General features: G+C 40.8%; 2 protein-coding genes across 5 annotated transcripts in view; one reads left to right on the plus strand and one right to left on the minus strand.

Annotated features, from left to right (window-relative positions):
- Nucleotides 1-1,020: 1,020 nt before the first annotated feature.
- ZBTB25 (zinc finger and BTB domain containing 25) lies at nt 1,021-19,988 on the minus strand. 4 transcript variants are annotated; one of them, XM_032344476.1, is made up of 3 exons: nt 19,924-19,988; nt 5,097-5,276; nt 1,021-2,239 (listed from the first exon to the last, which is right to left on the minus strand). In XM_032344476.1, exons 2-3 carry the CDS (start codon nt 5,267-5,269, stop codon nt 1,105-1,107), a joined length of 1,308 nt encoding a protein of 435 aa, XP_032200367.1. In that variant the 5' UTR covers nt 5,270-5,276; nt 19,924-19,988; the 3' UTR covers nt 1,021-1,104. The 4 variants fall into 4 exon arrangements, with proteins under 4 accessions (XP_032200367.1, XP_032200365.1, XP_032200366.1 ...); XM_032344474.1 differs by lacking the exon at nt 19,924-19,988 and adding an exon at nt 19,653-19,735; XM_032344475.1 differs by lacking the exon at nt 19,924-19,988 and adding an exon at nt 19,549-19,626.
- The window catches only part of ZBTB1 (zinc finger and BTB domain containing 1), a 30,365-nt gene continuing 28,151 nt past the window's right edge, over nt 17,906-20,119 (plus strand). The window contains exon 1 of the mRNA XM_032344467.1: nt 17,906-18,113. The gene's annotated coding sequence lies outside the window, so the exon portion shown is untranslated. The remainder of the gene's footprint in view (nt 18,114-20,119) is intronic.

Consider the following 20,119-nt stretch of genomic DNA (forward strand, 5'->3'; position numbering starts at 1 on the left):
TAGAAAACTAACATCAACTTGGGCAGCCTAGAAAATCCTCGGACATTGAGAGTAGAAAGGTAATTTATATTTTATCATTTTCCTCTTTAACACTGATGTAAATTTCTGGTCATAAAAAAAATCTCAAATTACTCTTAGGGTCTATAAGAATGCTCTAGATTAAGGTAACAATACTGGGTGTTAGTCAGTGTAGATCTATCTGAATCTGTCTCTACATTTATCGATCTATGTATCTTCCTATTTCTCTCTGTAGGACTTTGTTTTAATGTCTGATTCCTCTGCCTTCCTCTCTTTTTACTAGAATATTTTTTATTAAAAATGAGGTATGTTCAATGTAAAAAAAATTTTGTTTTTTTAAGATTTTTATTTACTTATTTGACAGGCAGATCACAAGTAGTCAGAGAGGCAGGCAGAGAGAGAGGAGGAAGCAGGCTCCCCGCTGAGCAGAGAGCCCAATGTGGGGCTCTGGGATCATGACCCAAGCCAAAGGCAGAGGCCCAACCCACTGAGCCACCCAGGTGCCCCAATGTAAAAAAAAATTTAAAAGCCATGTAAGATGCTGCAGAGCTAATAAGTAAAAAGTGATTTTAAAGCTACTTTTGATTTATTATAGCTATGCCTTAAAACCAAAATCTGTATACATTATAACATATAGTTATGCAGTAAAATAACTTTAACTTCCTATATGGCCAAAAATATTTTTAAATAGTCTTCATAGTGGCGTATTCATGTGAAAAATTAGCCAAAACTGATAGTCTAGAATATTCTTTAAAAAATATTTCATTTACTTCATTTTCAATTCAATTTTACTGATTCTACAACTTAAAAATTCTATAAATATTAACTCTAAAGTTCCATAGTTCCTACATTGACTTCTGATTTCTGAACTGTGATTTATGATTGTTCGTAACTCTACTTGAAGGTTACCTCTTAATAGCCATATGTATATTACAATAAGAAGACCTAATATATACAACCTTAAAACTGTGGATCAATGGTAAGGAAAAAAGTTAATAGAAGTTGAGGAGGAAAATAATTTATGAATAAAAATGCATATGAATTTTCTTTTTTAGAATGGATATAAAAATCGTGAAGGAGAAACTGCTACTCCACAAGAATAGTGTCCACATTTTCTTGTGGGAGCTCTGACTCTAAGGCACAAGATGAATCTAACTGTTCTTGTGACAAGCGAGAACTTTTCAGGGGGACATCAGACCAGCTGTCACAATATGGCTGAAACCTCTGGGCCAACGCATTGCCAAACCTTTGGCATCGGTTATATCTGTACGATTTACCTTTGTGCGTATACATGTGTTCTAGCAATTGGCTTTTTCGGAGAAATTTATGACCACAAATGGAACAGCTGATTTTTCTTTTCCTTGAAAAAGAAAAATTACAGTTTAATTCTACTGGCTCTGTGTCTTTGGAGATCAAAGACACTTGACTGATCTGCAGGGGCTCTGTGGCCCCCTGGTTTGAGTGGTCAGGCTCCTGCTCGTTCTCCTTGACAATGAAGGAGCTGAGCCTGCGGCATTCAAGAGCCTCACTATTTTCATTAAGTGGATGCACTTCACCAAGGTCATTGCTTTCCAGAATGGAAGCAGGGACACCAAACGGGAGGGATCCAGACACATGGGTATGGAGATGTTGCCTTAGGTTACCTCGGGAATCAAAACGTTCCCCACAGTAATGGCATAAGTGTACTTTGATACTGCTTTCGGTGAAAGTGGGACCTGTCCCCTCTGATGAGGGTGAGGCGTGGCTCTGGGAGATCACAGATTCTGGGTCACATCTCTCCTGCTTGATGGACACTGGGGGCTTCTGGTGCTCCTCCAAGGCCTGGGCGGCAGGATGGGCCCTCTGCTGCTCTGCAGTGCCATCATCCAGCCCAATAGCGAGAGAGAGCTGCAACTGGGGGTGGTCACCCTGGACAGCAGCTCTGTTGCCACCGTTGTTGGAAGGAGCTTCTTTGACCTCCAGCCCTGGTTTGACAGCTGTTTTTTGGGTCGTTGAGATCTGAATGCCATACAAATTTGAGGACTGCACAGTCTCTGGTGAGAACACTTGATTCATTTCTGTTGCAATGTGAGAAAGGTAGTCGGCGTGAAGAAATCGAATCCCTTCCTCCAAACGACCGTGATCCACAATCTGTTTTGGCCCTTTCCCCGTGTACATAATGTGCAACAAATAGCTGAATATGTCGGGTTGGATGTCAGTTGGTTGTATTTTTATGCATTCACTGTTAAAAACAAAAAACAGACCCACACAAGATAAAATGACCAGTTGGCCTTTTAGTTAGCAGCATATAGCCATAGGCTAATGCAATTTCTTCCTAAGAAGCTCAGACTTAGCAATCTGCCTTAATGAAATATAGCAACAGATAATTAGACATTCACAGCACACCAGCTTTATGGCCCAGCAACAAGTCTTCATGTATTCGACCTACTGGCAAAAGTTAAGAAATACACACAGATATTCTGATTAATTCAACATTCAGTGACTCCTAAGTGGTATGCGCTATAGTAGGTGCCAGGGAGGAGAAACGTGATGAAGAAAACAGAAACCTTCCTCTTAAGGAACCTAACAGTCTTTTGCGTACACAACCGAAAGAACTGAAAACACAGACCCAACAGACACCTGGACAGCAATGTTCATCACAGCATTATTCACATTAGCCAAAAGGTGGAAACAACCCCAAGCATCCATCAATAGACGAATGGATAAGCGAATTGTGGCATATACATACAGTGGCAAATTATTCAGCCAAAGAAAGGAATGATGTTCTGAATGATGTTACCGTATGGGTGAACCTGGAAAACGTTTGGTAAGTGAAATAAGCCAGACACAAAAGGACAAATTTTGTATGATGCCACTTATAAAAAATATCTGGGATAGGCAAATTCAGAGAGACAGAAAGTAGATTAGAGTTTACCAGGAGCTTGGGGTGAGGTGGGGAGATGGGGAGTTATTGCTTAATGGGTACAGAGTTGATGTTTAGGGTGATGCAAAGTTTTGGAAATGTCAAGTGGTGATGTTGCACAACACTGTGAATGTACCTAATGCCAGTGAACTGTATGATTAAAATGGTTAAAATGGCAAATTTTATGTTGTCTATATTTCACCAAAATAAAAAATATTTAAAATGTTAAAAGAATCCATTAAAATTGGTAATATTTGGAACTTAAATTACACTAACCTTATTTTGGCTTCTAAACTATAGTAATGTATCTACTCTTTAAATCACAACTGAATATAGGTATAACTGAAAAATTTCAAAATAACCCAAGCTCAATTTTTAAACATGAATTTACAATTCAGATAATAGAAATAACAGCATAACAAGAAATCAGGAAACACTCTGCAAAATTAGGATAAAGAGAACCTGAGGGGAGTGTTGGAGGAACAACAGCCCAGTCAATGGACTTACTTTCCCTGAAGCCAATGTTCCTGTCTGCTTCAGAATGCACAGGGTGTCACATGCTGGCAAGCCATTTCTTTAGTCCCCATATCTCAGGATTCCCTCTCGGGTTTCACTCTTAGCTCTCACCCACCCGCTTCCAGGGTCTATGGGAGGGGTTTTATATATCAGCACAGAGCTGTTAACTGAGGATTTTTAGTTGTTCAACAGAGATAACACAGAGCCAGGCCTGACACCTTTGTATCTCTTGGATTTAGTTTAGCATGGTGCCTGGCACACGAACAGGTTTTTGGGAGCTGAACCAACTCCTAGCTCTTAGACAAGACTGAGGTGAAGGCACTGTTTCTAATCCAGTTTCTACACTGACACTACCCATAACGTATCTCCCACTCTAACCTTCTCCCCACTTTGTGCCATGCATTCCAACCATTCTGGTCTACTCTGTTTCCTGAATGTACTAGCCCAGTTCATGTCTGCCTATGTTTTCATACACTTTTTCCCTCTGCCTGCAATGCACCTTCTTGAATTCCTTTACAATATCTGAAAAAAATTCCTCCTGATCCTTCAAGATCCAGGGCTTCTGTAAAGCCTATTCCTACTTCCTACCTCCTCAAAATAGGGCTACTGACACTCCACTCTACCTTATACAACACTTTTATTATAGACGTATCACATTAATTATTGATAACGGTAGCTGACAGTGCAAAGCTCTGTTTTAAGCATTTTAATATTATTAATCCATTTAATCTCAACACCATTGGGTAAGTATACATACTATGCCAGTGTTTGACAGAGAAGGAAACTGAGACACAGGCAGATCAGTTACATCGCAATTGTCTTCTTTACATGTGTTCTCTATTGAATGAACTCCTTGAGGACAGTGAGCATCCTAGCCTGTTGCTGGGGTCTAACATAGCGCTGACACGTAAGTACCCAACAAATATTTAAAAGTATGAAGAGAAATGAAACTGTGTAATTGAGGCTAGACTTCTTTAAGTTTTTCATGAAAGGTCTTTAAAAAAAAAAAACAAAACAAAACAGAGAATTCTATCACCTTCAACCTAGGAAGGATTAAAGCTATTCTCTAAGAGCTCAGAATCTGAATATGACGTCCCTGCCCACTCCCTACATACCTGTCATGCTGGAATAACCCACATTCAAAGAATCAAAACACTTTCTGAAAAAAGTATTTGAAACAAGTGTCTTTTGAACTGTGATATGGAATATAAGGTGTGTAGAATTATGACATTACACCCTTGCTATGAAAGTATTATAGAAAAGATATCAGCAATGTAATGAGTCAGAACATAGATCTAAGCACAGATCTGCATTTGAGAATCACTTATTAGCTGTATAATCCTGGATGGGCCAATTCCTTGACCCAGGCTCAGTTTCCTTTTCTCTAAAATAGTATGGATAATAGTAGAATGTACATTAGGTAAATACTTAGTGCTTGGGTACGGGATAAGCCTTCAATAAATTTTAACTATACTATTGTTTTCATTTTTACCTTCCACCATGCATCCTACATACTGAGATGAATTACTGGATGTGCAAAAAAAATACATATTTTTTTCTTAAGGTGACCCCATAATAAAGAGTCCCCCAAATGATGTTATAATAAGGCTTAGCTATATCACATTAAAAACTCTTCAGATTTACAAAACCATATCCTTACCTTGTTTGGTGAATAAATATCATCTTGAAATAGTTAGAAAAAGCAGCAAGCACTGCTCTGTGGGCTTTGAAGTATACATCTCCAATGGCAACTGTGCAATCACACAGAAAACCAAATTCTCGCTGCATGTTCAGCTGCTGTAGAAGGACAAGGCTATGGCTAGCTGTGTCCATTGTGGCTCTGAGAAAAAGGACAATTTTTTTTTTAAACAAAATTAGCTACAGTTCACACAAACCTACAGAGTACAAAGAGGCCTAAATTTAAATGAGATTATTCAATAGTTTTTAATACTGTTAATTTCACCCCAAACCTAGCTAACATTAAACCTCCCATTATAAAAATATCAATTCTGCTAAAACTGTAACATATGGTCTTTTTCATCTGGTAAGAAGATAGCTTGGTATGAGTGACACAGAAGCAAAAGGAAGGCCTGTCCATTTTTTTTTTTTAAATCAATGTGACCATGTTTCTAGCCCTGTTTCCTCACGAGAAAATGGGAATGAGATACGGACCCCTTCCTTAGAGCTATATGAGTGAAGTTACGTGAAAAGCACCTTGTAATGGAAACTGCTACTCAAATGTAGCTCTAACTGTTCATATCAGACCACTGCCCTGGCTGGGCTACAGCAAGTCATTGCTCCGTAGGATCCTCTGTGTGCTTGGGCGACATGGGCCTCCTAACTATCTTACAATACGTTTGGGAAACGTATCAGTCACAATATGTGCAGGAGCCCTTAAAACAGATTATCAAGCCACATCCCCTGATTTACATATGAGGCCCGGGGACCCAATGGAAAGAGCCTAAACCCTGATATTAAGTGGATTCAGACACATACAAGCATGGAGGCTCCTGAAGGAACAAGAGAGAGTGGGACCACTGGTGTTGGGAAAAATCACGTATGAGGAAAAACATGCAGAAGAATTCTGGAAGAGAAGTCTAGTGTGAGCAGCAAGGGCATTCAAGAGTGCCAAGAGTTCCAGGCAGATGGGAGGCTCTGCTTCAACCCCCAACTGTTGCGGACAGCCCTGGTGCCTTAAGGAGAAGGCAGCTGTGGTATAAAGGGCATCACTGGCCAGCTGCAAGATCCTTCTCTAAAAGAGCAGCTTCTGAAAAAAGAGAATGAGGTTTTCTCACTAGCCAGAGACCGAAGTCTAAAGAGGTCAGTGATGAGACTGTGGGGTTGCCTGTCTGGAGATTGGCCACAGCTTGGGCAGCAGACAGCTGAGTGATCAGTAATATAATAAAACCAGCTAACACTTATAGTGCCTCCTGTGTATCAGGCACTTTTCACTATAGTTCTCAATATCACTATACAAGAAAGGGATAGTCAATGCATCTACATATGAAAGAAACTGAATCAGTACAAGAATTAATTTATTCAAGTCACACTGCCAGTAAGTGGCAGAGCAGGGGATTCAAACCTGGACACTGGGCTCCAGAACCCAAATGTCACTCCCTTTCCACCTCCCCAGAGAGAACACGATCCACAAACTGGAGATGCCTAGCGATATGGTCAGGTTCTACATCAAGATACCTCGGGAAGCCGCAAGAATGTCTGGAAAGAGGAATTAGGGAGAAACCCAGATTTCCCTGCTGCTTAATTTGCTTACACAAATCTAATACAGAAACACATACTTATTAATGAATAAAGTCTAGGCTATAACTGGTAAAGAAAAAAGTAATTATTATTGATATAAGGCTAAATCTATTTTTATTAAAACTATATATTTAATGTACTGAAATGAAATAATCTCCAAGATATATTAAGTAAAAAATGCAAAGCATAAAATCATACAGAGAAGACTACTATTTATGCAAAAGAGGGTAGAGTGGTTATTTTATTTTTAAAAGATTTTATTTATTTATTTATTTGACAATAAGAGAGACAGCAGAAGAGGGAACACAAGCAGGGGGAGTGGGAGAGGGAGAAGCAGGCTTCCCATCAAGCAGGGAGCCTGATGTGGGGCTGGATCCCAGGACCCTGGGATCACAACCTGAGCTGAAGGCAGATACCCAACAACTAAGACACCCAGGTACCCCTGGAGTGGTTATTTTAGGTGGCAGAGAAATTTATACAGAAATATAGTCTTCTTTATGTACATATTTTGGAAAGGTTCAAAGAAATGAGTAAAATGTTTACTTCTGGGAGGGAAACAAGGGAGCAGGGTGGGGGAATTGTACTGTTTAAATTTAAATCCTTTTTTTTTTTTTCTTTTTGAGAGAGAGAAAGAGTACAAGTGAGCTGGGGGTTGGGGAGCAGAAGAGGGAGTGGATCTTAAGCAGACTCCATGCTGAGCATGGCACCTGATGTGGGGCTCCACCTCACAACCCTGAGATCATGATCTGAGCTGAAATCAGGAGTCGGACACTTAACCAACTGAGCCACCCAGGCACCCCAAACTTAAATATTTTTATTGAAGTTTAACATCACAAGTACATTCCAACATGTATTCCTTTTCCCCTCATTTTTAAAAATTAGGAGTTATTTCAGATAGACAAATAGGTACAGAGCCAAGGAGACAAACACACAGCCAGCCAGCCATCTCTCCCTCATTTTAATTACCCATTACCTTGCCTCCAAAGGTAATCACCGTCCAGACTTTGGGGTTTATGACTGTCTTGTAACATCATCATGTTCTTACTACATCTTACGTATCCCTTAAGGAAGTATGGTATTATTTTGCATGTTTTAAAATTTTATATAAATAATACTTTAGGAATCCTGAAACTTGCTTTTAATTCTATTCGTACATTACTTTTTTTTTTTTTAAAGATTTTATTTATTTATTTGACAGAGAGAGATCACAAGTAGGCAGAGAGGCAGGCAGAGAGAGAGAGGAGGAAGCAGGCTCCCTGCTGAGCAGAGAGCCCGATGCGGGACTCAATCCCAGAACCCTGAGATCATGACCTGAGCCGAAGGCAGAGGCTTAACCCACTGAGCCACCCAGGCGCCCTCATACATTACTTTTTAAAATTCTACTTGCTCAAACATTAATCTTCTCCCAAACCTCCCCAATTAAAAAATAAATAAAAACAAAACCCTTATTCCTTACCATCTCATTTTAAAAGCCTTTAAGCAATGATGAAGTAAGAGGGAACAAAATATCAGAATCTACAGAGACCTGAACATAAACGAAACTCCAAATTGTAAGTATTGTTCCAAAAGGCCATTTAACTAAAAGTCACTGTTTATTTCTATTTGCTGCATTACCTGGATTCTAAAACATCACCAACTTATTATAGAGAGATTTAAAAACCAAAATAAAACTGTATGCTAGAGATTTCACCATGTGAAAAACATGTGTCTTAGATTCAATGAAATGGTTCAAACTGAAGTAGTTTAAACCAGCCTTACGAACTGTTTAAGAAAAAAACCCCCTCAGATCATAAACATTTTCACCAGGTCTATCTACACACACACACACACACACACACACACACACACACACATATGTGTGTGTGCATTAGTATAATGAACTATTGAACCACACAGAAATGAGACAGGGCACACTAAAAAGCCACATATACAAAAATCTTGTGGTTAATGGTCTATGAGTAACAGTTAAATTCTTCACTCACTGAACACATTTTTTGAAGAGAAATTTAATAAAGAAAAATCATTTGAAAGCATGCATTATACAAAGCATAGGGACAGAAGAAAAATACTTACATGCTGCAACTAAGAAGAGACTGCAGGCTAATATGCACCCCAATGTTTATAGCAGCAATGTCCGCAATTACCAAAACACAGGAAGAGAATAAAATCTTGCTATTTGCAATGACGTGGTTGGAGCTAGAGAGTATTATGCTAAGCGAAATAAGTCAATCAGAGAAAGACAAATACTATATGATCTCATTCATATGCGGAATCTAAGAAACAAAACAATGGACACAGAGGAAGGGAAGGAAAAATAAAATAAGAGGGAAATAGAAACGGAGGCAAACCAAAAGAGATTCTTAACTATGGGGGGAAACAGGGTTGCTGGGGGTGGGTGGGGTAACAGGGTGATGGGCATTAAGGAGGGGTGTTTGAGGGCGCCTGGGTGGCCTCAGTGGGTTTAAGCCGCTGCCTTCAGCTCAGGTCATGATCTCAGAGTCCTGGGATCGAGTCCCACATCAGGCTCTCTGTTCAGCGGGGAGCCTGCTTCCCTCTCTCTCTCTGCCTGCCTCTCTGTCTACTTTTGATCTCTCTCTGTCAAATAAATAAAATCTTAAAAAAAAAAAAAAAGGAGGGTGTTTGAAGTAATGAGCACTGGGCCTTATATGCAACTGATGACACATGAATTCTACCTCTGCAACTAATAATACAGTATGTTAATTAAATTGAATTTAAATTCAAAACTTTTTAAAAGAAGACTGCAGGCTAATAGGGGAGACAAAACATAAAACACGGTAATTATGATAAAAAGTAAAAGTGGTAAATGTCATAAGAGCAGTTCAGAGAACATGCTGTCAGTGGGGAGATCAGTATCAGGCAACCCAGTGAAAAATAAGCCATTTGAACTGAATTTAGATGAAGAGGCAGAAGGTGAACACAGCATTCCAGGCAGGAAAAAAGAGAATGAATAAAATTACAGGGAGGAGTGTGAATATATAGGTAACTGAAGAATTCAGTTTGGCACAGAAAAAACAAAAGTGAGTAACAAGAGATGTGGTCAGCTCACACAGGGTACCGAATGTAAAACTGAAAGGTACTCCAGTTGTGTTTGTAACAAATGGTGTAAAGACGGTTTTGCAGGAGGGAGAACAGCATAGCAGTTACAGCTTGGACTCTGGAATTAAACAGCTTGGAATAAAATTCCAATTCTTTCATTTAGCTGTATGATCTTGAGAAGATGCTTAATTCTCTGGTCCTTGGTTTTACTTACAAAATATGGATAATTACAGTATCTACCTCACAGGCTGTTACATGGATTTAATAAGAAAATGCATATAAGCACATAGAAATAGTGAGGCAGGCCCACAATAAGTGTTCAGTAAATACCAATTATCACCATCATCATCATCATTATCATCATCATCATCAGGCCTGTGACTCAGGGTTGCTCTAGTAGCAATACATAAAAAAAGATTAGCAAGGGAAAGGTATGGAGAAATAAAGACCAGCAAGAAGTCCACTACAATATCCAAGGGACAGTAGTGGAAATGAAGGAATACAAGAGATACACCAGACATAGAACTGACATGGTTTGGCAGCCAGACTGGATGTGGTCAGCCACAGAGGAGATAAAGTCAAAGTCAAGTCTCAGAATTCTAGCTTGGGTTACTGGAAGAATTCATTCATCCCTTCAGGTCTTATTTGCAGAGTAACTGTCATGTGGTAGGTATCAATATAAGAGCAATGTTCCAGAATGCCAGCAAAGAGGCATAGACATAAAAGAAAAAATTCATTTTGGACACAGTGAGTTCAAGGTGTTCACGCCAGCGCATCTGAGTAGAAATGTTTAGTGATCAATGGAGACACTATGCAGGAAAGGGCTAGAAAGGGAGAGGAGGTCCTCTGTAATTACATAGCTGAAGCCACCAGGAGTGGATGAGACTATTGAGTGAAATAAAAGGGGGGAAACAAGCTACAAATGAATCATCAAACAACCCAGAAAAGACACAAGAGGAGTAATAAGGAAACTTAACAACATTGAGTGGGGGGATGGGATGGGGGGAGGTAAAGGAAAGGCAAGAACCTGGGTGGGGAGTGGTCCACCTCTGGTGGAAAGTACTGCAGAGAAACATGCGGATGAGGCCTATTATAAATACTCCAAGTGTGGTGACTAAGAGATTTCTGGTGACCTCTGACAATAGTCTGGGAAAGCATCAAAAGCAAAATATCTCACTGCAAGGGAATGTTAGACGGCAGAGGCCATAAAGGGCAGGTACAGATAGGATAGGATGCTGATGATAGGGCGCTTCCGCTCAGATAAAGACTTTCAGGCTGAAGAGGGGCGGCACCTCCAGAAGCCAGAAGGAACACAAGCATGATGTAGCAGTCAGCCACAGAGAAGAGAGAGGTTTACTTCTGACAGTGGCAAGGAGATAGCTGAGGTCAGAAGAGAATGTGAGAGTACTCTGTCCATGGCTTTGATTCATACACTATGAAGGCGGTCCACATGCTGAGGGAAGAGCTGAGTTTAGACCTTGAAAGAAACCTAGAGTAAAAATCCCTGCTGCTAATGTATAGTGATGAAGTTAAAAGATTTTATTTATTTATTTGAGAGAGAGAGAGAGCACAAGCAGGGGAGCAATAGGCAGAGGGAGAAGCAGACTCCCCACAGAGCAGGGAGCCTGATAGGGAACTTGATCCCAGGACTCCGGGATCATGACCTGAGCCGAAGGCAGAAGCTTAACTGACTGAGCCACCCGGGTGGCTCCCTATAGGCATCCCTACAGTGATGAAGTTTATATAGAACTTTCACATCAATAATTTTTCTGTTTCAGGGGTGCCTGAGCAGCTCAGTCAGTTCAGCATCTGGCCCTTTGTTTCTGTTCAGATTGTGATCTCAGTGTCACAGGATCAAGCCCCATGTCAGGCTCCACACTCCTTGCAGAGTCTGCTTGGGATTCTCTCTCTAAAATAGATAGATGAAATCTTTTAAAAAAAATTAAGGCATAAGGGGATTAAAATATTTTTTTTCAGGTGAGATACTTCCTATTAAGCTGTAAGTTCACTGTCATTTTTGTTAAACTCATTCAGTGAATTTTTAATGTTATATTTCTAGTCTAAAATTTTTATCTCATTCCTTTTTAGTTTCTATTTCTCTGCTGAGATTTCCTATTTGTTGACACATTACCACTTTATTTTGCTTTACAATCTTTTTTTTTTTTTTTTTAAAGATTTTATTTATTTATTTGACAGAGAGAGATCACAAGCAGGCAGAGAGGCAGGCAGAGAGAGAGGAGGAAGCAGGCTCCCTGCTGAGCAGAGAGCCCGATGCGGGCCTCGATCCCAGGACCCTGAGATCATGACCTGAGCTGAAGGCAGTGGCTTAACCCACTGAGCCACCCAGGCGCCCTTGCTTTACAATCTTAAGCAGAGTTGTAATAGCTGCTTTAAATCTCTGCCAAACCCAACCTCTGGGTCATTTTGGAGTTAATCTCCATTAATTAGGGTGATAGTTTCCTGTTTCATTTTGGACAATATCCTAGACATTGTGATTACTGTGGTAAAGACTCTAGATTCTGTAATATTCTTCCAAAAAGTACTGATGGTTTTGCTTTGTTGTTACAATTAACTTGGCTGGACTTAAACTTCAAACCCTGTCTCTCTTTTGGTTTAGTTTTTTACTTGTTGGTGTGCTGTATGAAAGTTCAACATATGTATAAGTTTAGGGGTTGGCAAGAGATTCAATATGTGGGGTTCCCCCAGCATCCTTTCTAGGATTTTCCTTTTCTTTCCAGCTGTGTGGTCACTCTGAACTCTGTCCTCTTTTCTTCAAGCAAGTAAGATTACAGATTATTAACCTAAGTTTGGCCAGCTCCTCCTGTCACCAACTGGAGACTTCTCTCAGGAAAAAGCCATAAAAATCATCCACTGCTCTTCCCTTCTTCCAAGTATAGACTTCATTCCAGTTTCTGTCTGATTTCTGTCACTTTCAACTGCCATCCGGTGGTTTCTAAAGCTTTTTTTCAAGTTTATAGAGTTGACCCTTGAACCACATCAGTTTGAACTGCATGGGCCCACTTATAAGCAGATTTTTTTCGGATAAACACAGTACAGTACTATACATGTATTTTCTCTTCCTTATGATTTCCTTTCCCTTTCTTTTTTTTTTTTTTTTAAGTAAGCTCTAGGTGGAACATGGGGTTTGAACTTACCACCTGGAGATCAAGAGCCGCACACTCTACAGAGCCAGCCAGGTGCCCCTTATGATTTTCTTAATAACATTTTCTTTTTTCTAGCTTATTTTATTATAAGAATACAGTATATAATGCATGTAACATATGAATTACGTTAATTGACTGTTTATGCTATCAGTAAGGCTTCCAGTCAATAGTAGGCTGTTAGTAGTTAAACTTGGGAGGCTGGGGGTAGGTGTCAAGTTAAATGCAGATATTTGACTGTGCAGGGAGGTTGGTGGCCCTAATCCCCACGCTGTTCAAGGGTCAAATGTAGTTTCTAGTTCAGAACTGTCCCAACAGGAACTAGTCAGCCATTATTATTACCCTTCACCACTTTTAAGAAGTTCTGGCCTCAAGATCCACTTACACTCTTAAGAGCAGCATTAGGGACTGCAAAGAGCTGTTGCTTATGTGGGTTGTATTTATCAATATTTACCATATAAAAAGTGAGACATTTAAAAATGTTTAATTCATTTTAAATAATAATAAACCCATTATATTTTAACATTTTTTTCTAAAAAAATAACCACATATATTTTTTAAGTGGAAAGAGTAGCACTGTTTTCTATTTTACAGTACTCTTTAATACCATGCTTTAAAAAATACAGCTGGGTTCTTTGTTTCTGTGTTCAATCTGTTGCCACAAGTTGTTTTAATTCAAGTATATTTAGAGATTTTGGCCTTTCAAAAGCAAGATCCTTGCAGACCCTGAAAAGTTTTCAGGAATCTCTGGGGGTCCTTGATCCACACTTTGAGAATCTCTGCCCTATGTTATCTTTTTTTAAATCTTATGAGGTAATAGAGCAGATATAATATTAGTTCCATTTTATGGTTAAGGAACCAAAGGCTCAGAGAAGGTGGGAGAGGTACGCAAAGTCGACAACTAGCCATAATGGTGCTGTAGTATTTCGAGTCTGACTTTTTTTTTTTTTTTTTTTTTTAGATTTTATTTATTTATTTGACAGACAGAGATCACAAGTAGGCAGAGAAGCTGGCAGAGAGAGAGGAGGAAGCAGGCTCCCTGCTAAGCAGAGAGCCCGATGCGGGGCTTGATCCCAGGACCCTGAGATCATGACCTGAGCTGAAGGCAGAGGCTTTAACCCACTGAGCCACCCAGGCGCCCCTTGAGTCTGACTTTTAACTCATCCCCTTTCTTCAAATCCCCATCTGTAACTTTTAACATACATACCGATGGCAGATTTTGCAAATATATTGAAGCGAATAAAGGGAAACTTTTTCCAAGTTTATAAAGTGAAACAAATTCAGATATGCTTAAAAGGAAAAAAAAAACCCCACAACTTAGACACATAACAGGTTCGCTCAAACTTCTTTGTATAATAACAGACCTTTGACATTTTAAGGCAACACAATCAGATTTTATTTGTCAAAAGAGCCAATCCATCGCAAAGTTATTAAAAATGTTTTCTTTTAAGACTTTATTTATTTGAGAGAGAGAATGAGCATGAGAAGTGGGAGGGTCAGAGGGAGAAGAAGACTCCCTGCGGAGCACGGAGCCCAATGTTGGACTCAATCCTGGGACTCCAGGATCATGACCTTAGCCGAAGGCAGTCACTTAACCAACTGAGCCACCCAGGCATCCCTTAAAAATATTTTCTAATACAACCTACTAGGCAAATTTATTAGCTAGGTTTTTCATGTAGCCTTTGCTCATCATTTCTTTGACCATAAATATTATTTTCTCTGGTATGTGGAATAGCTAAAGATTCCTATGCATACAGAAAGATCTCAGAAGTTTTATTTAAGAATTTTGAGTGGAGAGGCATGTGGGTACCTGTACTGGTTAAACATCTGCCTTAGGCTCAGGTCATGATCCTGGGGTCTTGGGATGGAACTCCACTGTCAGGGCTCCCTGCTCACTGGGAAGCCTGCTTCTCCCTCTCCCCACTGCTCATGCTCTCATTCTCTCAAATAAATAAATAAAATCTTAAAAGAAAAGAATTTTGGGTGGAAATTTTAAGATGTGAGAAGAGATGCAAAAAATAATTTATCATTTTATTATAGAGACAAAAGCCAAAGTGAAAGAGTGCTTCATCTTAAAATGCTGTATCTATTATCAAAGTGGTATTTATACTATAATAATAGAATTAGTATTAATATTTAAGAGAGACTACAAAACCTTGTTTACTAACTAAATTGTAGTAACTCTGGATTAGCTCAAACTTAAGTAAACTACAACAGCTTTATACCAGTATCCATTTTTGTTTAATTCAAAGTTAACTTGAAATTTAACATCTTTTGATTTTTACTTATTAAAAAAAAATCTTTTGTATTAGTTAGACTGGACTCTCAGACCTATGGTAGCCAGACCATGTCCTGGAATACATAGTTTTTCATTCTCTCAGGCTGTAGAATCTTTAATAAAAATGGGACAAGAGGACTAAGATATCTGTTCCTGTAGAAAATAAACAGTCTTAGATATTTTCTCTGTGGTTCCTACCACTGTGACTTTATTATTAAATTATCATTAAGAGAAGGAGACAGAAAAGTTGGCAGAGGAATATGTGCAGCTTTTTTGAGATACTTACTCATGGCTATAAATACAAAGGTAAAAGCAGAAATATTCAAAGTGCCACATGATGACAGACTTTATACAATGATTTTAACTTTTTAATCATACTTTCACAGGATTATGGAGGTATAACATTTTATAACCCAGAGAAAGAATGTTTGCAGAGATCATTTTATCATGGACTAGTAGCTCTTATCACTGACTGTAGTGTAAAACTTTCAATGCAGACTGATGCCTGTGTCCTACCCTAGACCAAGCCAAACAGAATTGCTGAGAGTGAGTCTCAATCCTTTTTTTATTTTTATTTTTTAATTTTTTTCAAAGATTTTATTTGTTTATTTGACAGACAGAGATCACAAGTAGACAGAGAGGCAGGCAGAGAGAGAGAGGGAGAAGCAGGCTCCCCACTGAGCAGAGAGCCCAACGCGGGACTCAATCCCTGGACCCCAAGATCACAACCTGAGCTGAAGGCAGAGGGTTAACCCACTGAGCCACCCAGGCGCATCTCACATCCTTTTTTAAAAAGGATAGTGGTTCTAATACGACGCCTCAGTTAGGAACCACTGTGTTAGAAGGAAACCAAGGAAAATAAAGAGAATATGTCACACTGTAGAATTACAGAGAAAAAGAAGCAATTTTACAAGCTATGCTCAAAATGTGGGAATTGTACCAATTACATTAAATGAACAAAAATCAACAACTGTAATTCTAATTGTAAATTTAAACAAAAAATTATCCAGATTCTGAGAAATAAAAGTGCTCTCAAACTAGTTAATTGGACAGTGGGGGCAGAAGAGGAACATACCATTTTCAGACTTCTTCTAAAAAAGTATTAAGAAAAAAAGGTATTTTCTCTCATACACCATTATGCCTATTTTCATAACATCTGAAGATGATATGGAAATCTCAAATCTGAGAATATTGAGATAAAATGTGCAGTAATTCTAAGCATCTGCTTACGAAAATCACTGAAAACATTAGAGAAGAGGGTAAGAAGCAGACGTGGTAGATGACACAGGAAGAGCAGTTATGCTCTAGAAACCTTTAACGGAACAGGGAAACGTTAGTTTGGGGCCTGCCTGTTGCCAGACACAGCCAGCCTACTACATCTCTAACCATCTAACCAACATGTGGGATGCCTGATAAAGCCACAGCACCAGGCAAACAAGAGTGCTAACACCGGTTAGTGCAAATTGCTAAAGAACCTTAACAAAATCAGAACCCTGTAAAGGAAAATAAATGATTCTTCTTAGTCCACTAAAAAAAAAAAAAAAAAAAAAAAAAAAAGAGTGATGACTGCATTTCTGAAAGAAAAAAACAAGGTACTCAAAGGACAGAAGGAAGCTGGATAACGACAACGCGAGTACAGACCTAGAATACAGTACAAACAAGACTAATTATAACTTCTGAATATAGGTGAACCAATACTTCCTTTGCCACGGAATGCTCCACAAACACGTTATCCAGATGGCTTAATGAAGCCTTTTGCTTCAAGTGCCTCGAGTTTTTCACAAGGAACAAAAAGTCAACGTATGATTGATATGCACAGGGAAGGAATAGTTTAGAGAATTTTCAGAAACAACTTACAATAATATAAACACTTTTTCTTCAGTTAAGATTAAAAAAAAGAAAGAAAAAAATTCCTGCGAACAAAGGGAAAGCAGATGTGTGAATAAATTCAATTACTAATCCTGAAACTGATGTTTGTTTCAAATACTTTCCTCTTCCTCTACTCTCCCCAAGCACATTCAAGTAGTAATACCTTTCCTATCCTAGAGGGAATAATACTGTTCTAGTTCAAATAGTTACGATTATAATGAGTAAATACTACATGCAAGGCCTTGTGCTAAGTGTTCTATGTACATTCTTTTAGTCCTCACCTTGGCTATGTGTTATTTTTATATCTATTTTACAGATGACATGGGCTTAGAACACACAACTAGGAGACAGTATAAAGTGGCGATCAAAAGCTAGTCTAACTCCATAACCTGCGCTGTAACTGTAAATTATAGTATTTTTCCTTAGCATTCTTCTCTCAAAAGATGGAAGTACCCATGCAATTTGGAATAAATAAGCAGAAAGGGGGCACAGGAAGTGGTGTAGAAGTACTTTATAATTTATCAAGATAAGAGCACCTGCACTGTTTTTTTTTTTTTAAGACAAGGAAAAAACCCTGCAATAATATAAATCCCCCCAACTCTGTTTTGGGCTTTTATTACAAAAAAGGACAAGTTTTTTTCTTTAACAGATGGTCAAGCACCACCTACGGGCCATAGTAAATAAATCACTTTGGTTCAGTGGTGGGGAGGGCATTATGCAACACTTCCCAGCATTGCCCTTGCCAGGATATTTTACAGCCAAGACTCTTGGGCCCCTCCTCCCCAGCTAGACAGCCTGGCTCCTGCGCATTCCCCTCAGGAGATAGGGTGGAAGCACACAGCTCCATTTTCTAAGGCAAAGAGGGCAGCTGAAAGTCCTGCTCAGCCTCTCTGGGCAACCACAGGCGCCAATAAATCAGCCACAGGCGATTCTCTCATCCCTTTCCCGGCTTGAAGTGGTAGCAAGATAAAATGCAAAAGAGCACTGACTGGACTTGGGAGATAAGTGATCTAGCCTTGAATTCTACGGCAAATGACAGCATCGCAGAAGCCAGGTAAATCTCTGTTTCCTTGTTTCTAACAAAGAGACAATACCACCTCCCTTTTTGTCAAGTATTCAGAATTCATCTATGAAAGTGGCTAGCCACTGCAGGTGCTCAATAAACAGCCAACAACTGGAGCAGAATCCATCTTCACTACCTCCAAATAAGACATTCAGGGAAGGGCTGGGCAAAAAGGTAGAGCAAGTCATTTGAGGCCCCTCCCTGCTTTGTTACTGACCAGCCATCAGAACTAATCTATTCCAAGTGCTATCCCCATATACTGCTCGCTCTTAAGGAACTGATTCCTGATACTGGATAGTTTACGCTTAATCGAAACATACCTAGATTGCTCAAGGAACTTTGATGCCTTAACCTAAGGAAGTAACCAGTGCTGCAAATGTTGGTTATTCTTACAGAGAATAGGGCTGAATTTTGGAGAAGATGGGCTTTGAGCCCCCAAAGACATCATAGGCAATCTATTCCACCTAAAGACAATGCCAACCCCATTACTTAAAATACCAGAGCCAACACACAACGGCCAAGCCTTGTTTCTCAATAATCTGAATCAAGCCAAGTATAATCACCTCTGGCAGACTGTCTCTACAGTGAGTGGGTTAAACTGGCACTGCGCTCCTGGTGTGGTAACCAAGGCCTCGAGCCCTGGAGTCCAGTTACTCAAAAGGTGTGTAGGGCTTCAGTCAAGCTACACGTTCGTTAGGCCCAGTGTCTTCATCTGTAAAACAGAGGGATGAACTGGATTTCCTGTAAGGCCCCTTTCAGCTTTAAAATCTGTCATCCCAAAGTGTACTTTACACACTTGACAAAACCCTGCGCGAATCAACAGTTTTGTCAAAAAAAAAAAAAACAAAAAAAAAAAAACCTTGAGTCTCAAGAGATTGAATGCGAAATGTAATTTCCTGGGGGGAAATGGGCGTTACTGAATGAAACACGGTAGCTGCTGTCAAATTCCAAGTACAGCTCTAAGTGCTGTCAAAGTAGCTTGGTTTCTCCAAATAACGAGTGCTAGGGAAGCAGTGAACGATCCGGCAAACTTTAAAAAAGAAAAACTGGATTTACTCAGAGTGAGATTAACATAATCTGAAAAAAGGAAAGAAATGAATTATGGAGGAGGAGGAACTTCCTGCCCTAGAAACGGGGTAATCACAAACGGGGGTGGGGAAGGGAGAGGACAGGGGCCGCAGCGTCTCTCAGCTTGCACCAAGAGACCCGCCCACTTGCAAGAAGGGTTCGCGCGGCCGCCCGGGGAACGCCGCGGGCCCGTCGGGGGTTCCCGCGCGGGGTCAGGCCCCTGTAGCCGCCTTCTGCGGGCAGCGAGAGGCGGCTCTGGGCATTCTCCGCCCAGTGCTCACTCGCGGTTGCCATTTTCCTCCTGCGCCCTGATTGACATGTCAAACGGACCAAAACACCCCTCGCCCCAGCTACTTGCATCTGTCCCGCGACCGGCGCAGCTGCAGGCCGCCGCCCCGGGCGGCTCGCGGCGGGAGGGACTGAGCGCGGAGCAGCCCACAGGGGCCGGGCCGCGTCGCTTACCCAGACGCCGCCGCGGCGGCCAGCCGGCTCCTCCGTGCGGGAGGGGCGGCTCCCGCGCCGCGCACGTCACGCGGCGGCGCCGGCTCACGCACCCTGCGGCCCGCTCTCGCGCGGCTTCCCGCGCCGGCCGCCCCGCGATGGGCCCACGTGACCGCGCGCCTGGTAGCCGGGGAACGAGGGGCGCGGGGGTTGAAGTGTGCGTGCGTGCGTACGTGCGCGCCCTCCCGCCTACTCTAGTGGCCAGGCGGGGGTCGGCCCGCGCTCGGGGTACCTCCACCACGGTCCTCAGTCGTGACTCTGTAGGCGGAAGCGTGGAGACGAGCCTGAGCGTCACAGGCTCCCCACACACAACCGCGTGACCCGGGGACTTTCCCCAGGGCGTGCAAAAGCACAGCAGTGCCTCACTTCGGGGGTGGGGGTGGGGAAGGATGCGCCCGCGTGTTCGCGGGGAGAGGGGTGGGGGCGCG

Source organism: Mustela erminea, chromosome 5, assembly GCF_009829155.1.
Source record: "Mustela erminea isolate mMusErm1 chromosome 5, mMusErm1.Pri, whole genome shotgun sequence".
Lineage (NCBI taxonomy): Eukaryota > Metazoa > Chordata > Mammalia > Carnivora > Mustelidae > Mustela > Mustela erminea.

Bases quoted from the DNA above. Each gene is read 5' to 3' on its own strand.
- ZBTB25 (XM_032344476.1), bottom strand. From the start codon at position 5,269: ATGGACACAGCTAGCCATAGCCTTGTCCTTCTACAGCAGCTGAACATG. The intron at 2,240-5,096 runs GTAAGGATATGG...TGTTTTTAACAG, and splicing joins ATATTTATTCACCAAACAAG to TGAATGCATAAAAATACAAC.